This window comes from Hipposideros armiger, unplaced genomic scaffold (assembly GCF_001890085.2).
Source record: "Hipposideros armiger isolate ML-2016 unplaced genomic scaffold, ASM189008v1 scaffold_133, whole genome shotgun sequence".
Lineage (NCBI taxonomy): Eukaryota > Metazoa > Chordata > Mammalia > Chiroptera > Hipposideridae > Hipposideros > Hipposideros armiger.
Window position 1 is genome coordinate 1779763 of NW_017731483.1, and position 5675 is coordinate 1785437.

General features: G+C 48.5%; 1 protein-coding gene across 1 annotated transcript in view; it reads left to right on the forward strand.

Annotated features, from left to right (window-relative positions):
* The window catches only part of TBC1D2 (TBC1 domain family member 2), a 51798-nt gene that overhangs the window by 18474 nt on the left and 27649 nt on the right, over window positions 1-5675 (forward strand). The window contains exon 5 of the mRNA XM_019649474.1: window positions 769-965. Within this exon, the coding sequence (XP_019505019.1) occupies window positions 769-965 (197 nt within the window). The remainder of the gene's footprint in view (window positions 1-768; window positions 966-5675) is intronic.

A 5675-nucleotide genomic window follows, 5' to 3' on the forward strand; every position in this document is an offset into this window, starting at 1 on the left:
AAAAAAAAAAGAATAAAATTTAGCACTGGTCTGCAAACGTTTTCTGTAAAGAGCAAGATAGTAAATATCTGAGGTGTGTACTCAATTCTGCCCTTAAGGAGTGAAAGCAACACACAAATGAATGGGCGTAACTGTGTCCCAATAAAATTTTATTTACAAAAGCAGGCTGCAAGCTGGATTTGACCTGTGGGCCATCGCTCTAGGAAATAAAAGGCCTATTCAGCCTTGAAATAAATCTCCTAACTTAGCTTGTAATAAGAATCAAATAAGAGTTTGAGTTACTCTCTATGGCAGGAATGCAAAGTATAGCTATTCCATGCTCCTATCGACGAACAGATCTGTGTACTTTGAAAATAGCTTAGAGGGTAGAAGTGGGATCCTAAAATAAGACACAAGACATCCTGCCCGGGCTTGGGCCTGAGAGGATGGCCACCTGGCAGATACCAGCGGGGCAGTGTGAGATAGCCCATGTAGGTAGGGATCTGAGAGTCGGAAACAGGCACAGTTCAGAGGATGGGCTGGATAACCCGACCAGCCCAGTGTAATGTTTATTTAGTCCAGTGGCTCTCCAGGTATGACCCCTGGACAAGCTGCGTCAGCATCACCTGGGAACAAGCCCCGCCCCAGACCTATTGAATAAAAAAGCTCTGGGAGTAGGGTCCCACAGTCTGCATTTTACCAAACCCTCCAAGTGCTTCTGTAGCAAGTTCAAGTTTGAGAATTGTCGAGGCCCCTGATCATAACCTCTGTGATTCTCCTCTTGAGCAGGGAAAGATCCAGGAGATTCTCCAAAGCCTACAGGCAAGTCCTCTCTGACCGCCAATCTCATTCAGAAAGCCAAGCGCCAGAACAACACCTTCCCGCTCTTTGCTGAAGGACTCACGCGAAACCGAACTGCCCAGGAGAAGGTTTTGGCCTTAGAGCAGCAGGTTCTGATGCTCACCAAGGAGTTAAAGTCTCAAAAGGTAAGCTCTGGCCTCAGGGAGGCCCCAGGCTCCAGCAGACCCCTCTGGGCACAGGCTAGTCTGTGGTCCTTAACAGACAAACTGTGGATGGTTAGAAATGCTGTACTGTTGATTACTGAGGGACATGCTGTCACTCACACTAGGTGACAGAAAGCCGCTGTGGCAGGGTCTCTGGAGACTTTAATAATTGTCCCTCAAATTCCTCCTGGAGGACTACGCACATCTGATCCCACACCCAAAGATGGACAGTATTTGGAGGAGGGTCATATGGGTGTAGGGTCCTGGGAGGGGCCACTGAATAGCTGGGGGATCCTTGATCTCTGAAGGATTGTCACAGGACAGAGAGAGCAGGCAGTTCCATATGGCCCGGGGGCTGTGCCAGGCCCAATGGGACAGTGACAGGGAGGAAGATTTAGGTTTAATAGAGAGAGAAGTGAATTACAGCAGTTAAAAAAAAGGAAGAGCTAAATGGTCATTGTAGAAAGCAGATCACAAACATACACAGACATGAAAATCATTAAAAAGCCTACAACCCAGAGAGTAAATCGTGTTCGCATCCAGGGGCAACCTCATGAAGCCGTGTGGGTCACGTGGCAGGGATGCGAAGGGGGCTGCAGCACTGGGTAGCAAGCTCTCTTTAGCACAAAGTGATTAAATTAGCACAGTTGTTACCGAAAATCCCAAGGGTGGTGCTTGGTGGTGCCTCCAGTGATGGCCTCACTGAAGGCCCAGGGTCCTTCTCCTCTGAGAGGAAGACCTAAACTTTTGTGTTTGAGTCTTGGCTGCCCTGAGTCTCTGCTTTGTTTTCTGGCTCTTGCCCCTGGGGAGGTCGGGGATGTACTGTATTTTCTTCTGAATATTCTCCCCCTTCTTCATTTCTTCGTTTCTTTTCTGCTCTGTTTTTGGAGAAGACAGTTCAGAAAAATCCTCTCCCTACCTATTTGTGCTGCTCCTTGGTCTTTCTTGTTACCAAGCAGATATGTGGGGAAACACTGGAGGCTTCATTCCTGGCGGGTCAGGAGTTATATTTAGTGAAGCAGCTGGTAGAGTTCTGAAAGGAGGAGGAAGCTCATTCATTCATATATCCTCAATGCATTTGTTTGTTCACCATGTCTTTATTGAGGGCCTGCTTGTGCATACAGTAATCTAGGTGCCAGGGAACAAACAGTGAAAAAAGACACAGGTCTTTTTTCATATTTCATGGCAGAGATAGGCATTAAGCAAATCAACACACAAATATATTATGATGGCATGTGAAGTCCCCTCTGAAGCCACTTAGCAACCCCACTATCCCTTTTCCTCCCCAAATGTCCATGTTCCTATCATGAGGCTGTTGGATGCTCCTTAGAGCTGAGAGGGCATTAAGGTGAATTATAGCAGCTGTCTGATCCCTAAAGCAATACAGCTTAAGTCCCAAACCCGAACCTGGACAGGAAAAGAAATCTGGAATGTAAACACTGCCTGTCCTTTCACCATACCTGCCCCTTGGTTTTAGGAAATATGGGCAGCCTCCCTTGACTTGGCTTTTCCTTCTAAGATATTATGAATTGTCAAATGAAGTAGAGAGGCCCCAGGAGACCGAGATTTCATTCAGGTTTGCCCCGACAGCTCTGCAGCCCTGGCGAACGCACCATTCCTCAATAAATGAAGGCAAAGTCTTAGAGATTTGTCAGGGCCGCCCAGGCAGTTGACACTGTCCTATAGTCAGAGTGAAAATGTCAGGAGGAAGTTATTCAAGCATTAAAGAATCTGGACTTTCTTACTAGTTCACTTTCCAGCAAACCTGAGCCCTGCTCTAGAACAGATAGGAGATCAAATCACGTGGTTTAGCTTTTGACTCACAAAATGAGTGGATTTGCATGCTCTCTGACCCATCTTACAAATGCACTTCGATCTTGTGGGTAATTCAGCACAGATCTTTAAATAAGATGGTGTAGGCCCCAACTCTGGCCCTGAGCAAGTTTCTTAACCTCTCTAAGCCACAGTTTCCTCTTCTTTATATGGAGTTATAACCATGTTTCCTGCAGAGGCCTGTGACCAGATTTATAAAGCCAAGTGCCTGGCCCCCCAGCAGCTGCCCAGTAGATATAGGCTTTGGTTATTTTGGCTATTACCAGCATCCCTTGCCCTCCTTGTTGATTCCTTCTTGCCTTAGAAGGAATGACACACACCCCAAGGGGCTCTGAGGAGAACCCTCCTTAGGCATTCTGGGAAACAGACATGAGCCCATAAGGGCCTCCAGGAAATGTGCTTGTGGGGCATAGAGTGATGGGCAGAGGTCAGATCTTCATTCCACATTAGGAAAGGGGAGCTCCAGCCACCAACTCTGGGGTTTTGCCTCCAATCCAGATACCAAAACCAAAGAGGGGAAGGAGAAAAGGAGACCAACTCTTGGTCCAGAGGTAGGACAGAGGAGGCTGGCACAACCTTGGGATGCCCAGCAGTGCCCTGGGCACTCAGAAATGCTGGTAGGAGAGCAACATTTCATCTGACCCTCCGAGTCCAGGTCCTCAGCTGGGGAAACGGTCCCCTGGACTTACTTGGACCCACATCTACAAGATGCTCTTCCGTGTCTCTTTGGTGGGAAGGCACTGTCTTTCTGCCTGAGGCCATAGGAGGACATGGGAGCGGGGAGTCTTGTCCTGACTCAGACAGCCAGATAGCCATTGCGAGCAGTTTTATGGTCCTTTAAGAATTTATATCTCAAACTCTCTTGGATGCTATAGAGGACCCTGGTCTTTTACTCCTGGTTTAGGACTCTGGTCACAGCCCATTTGCCTCCATGATCTCACGATATGGCCCAGTATAACACACAAGCACCATAACTGCTCTTCAGAAAAAATGGAACATGTTCTCTGTGCCTCCCTGGTGTCATATTAAACCACAAGGTGACTCTCATACCCATTAAGCCATTATCCACCCCAAGACCCTACAGTGCTGGCCCCACGAGAGATTTGGACTCCAGGAGATGGTCCCAGATGGCTGCTTGACTGGGTGACTCAGGCTCTCAGAGTTGACAGAATTGCACCCAGCCTGAAGTCCGTCTGCCCCAGCAGATGGAAGGCTGTTGTTTGTGGTGATGTTCACCATCTGCTTGCTGCCGGTAATGAGTACCCCCACAGGGCCCTGCCTGGCACCTTCTGGAACCAACTTAGCCAGCTCAGGATTACTTGGTGAAGACATGTAATTTGTTTAAGAAACTCAGTGGGGGCAAAATACAGCCTCTTACTTCCCTACGACTCCAGCAGGAGACTTCACAGTGCATTCCCCCTGCACAGGGTGCAGACACTTCAGGGAGCACGCCCCCTGCACAGGGTGCAGACACTTNTTTTAGCTGAGCCATCCTGCCACCTGTTGGCAGCTCAGCGGCTGCTCAGCTCGGGCTGGGACTCGAACCGCTGTTGCTCAGAGCTCAAACTCTTGAGTGAGCTCTTAACTAACTGAGCTACTCGGCCGGCCCTCTAAGTCAGTGATTTTTAAAATTACATCTTTATTGCCATGAGACTTTGATGCCATAAACAAAATCTAATATACAAAGCAGTTAGAAGCTGAGTTGAGTCAGGGGTGGGAGTCTGGACTCCCCGTGGTCCCCCCACCCTCTGCCCTCATAGTCAGCCATTGAGACACTCCCACAAAATCATAGGGCATTGATTGAAAACAGCTGTCCTAGGCCTGGTTTTCTCCAACTGTGAAATGGGCACAGGAATCCCTACCCTGCCTGCCATCAGGCCTGGTGGATAGTAGTGTTATCCAAAGGCAGCAGGGCTGCAAGGAGGCTCCCTGCTCTCTTAGACCCTGTGTCAGACAGGAGAAAGAGCCATTGTATTCCTCTATGGGCTGCTTTGTTCTCGGTGCAGCCAGATTTCTTTTAAATCTGTAATAAGACCATTCGGGTCTTTTACCCAACAATGCCAAGGAGTTTCTGGTTCCTGTCACCTACTGGAGTAGTTCTTTATCTGTTCAAGACTGTTCGGCTGGCCCTCAGCCTGGTCCCAAGAAGGCAGATGCTAAGTCATTTGGCTCGTCCTCCAAGCCCTGCCTGTCCCCTCCCCTGAGACCCCATACCACATCCTTACTTGTAACACCTGAGTCCCAAAAAGATTGGGGATAGCTTATTAAAGTGCATGTCAGGAGAAGTAAATGAGTAATTTGGGTTAAGAAATCTAACAAGATTGACAGAGTAGCTAAGGGTAGGCAGCAGATGTGGCTCTGAGCTTCTCGGCAGCCAAGGCAAAGAGAGAAATGCAAATGGTTAGATTATTTCCAGTGACCATAAGACCGAACACATATTTTCTTAAAAGAAGCAAAGCTTTTCCTGGCACTGGGGGCTGAGGAAAATTTCTCCTGCCAGGCCTCACAACATGATGTGTATGTGCTACGTAAATAAGATTCTCAAGGTCCTTTCACCGTATACAATCAGCCATTAAATGTCCATGGATGCAGGCTGATGGCAGAGCCCTAAAGTAAAGGATAGGGACAGGGCAGGAAAAGGTGGCCTGGGTGAGTGACTCTGGCATTTGATTTGATTTAAGAATAAAATTTAGAGCCAGCTGAGTGGCACGTTGGTTAGGAGTTGGCTTGGGACGCCAGCTCTGAGCAGCAGGGCCTCAGTTCGGATCCCACATGAGGGCCAGTGACACTGCGCCCTCTACAGCTAAGATGGTGAACAACAGCTCGACCTGGAGCTGGGCTGCCGTGAGTCACTGGCGA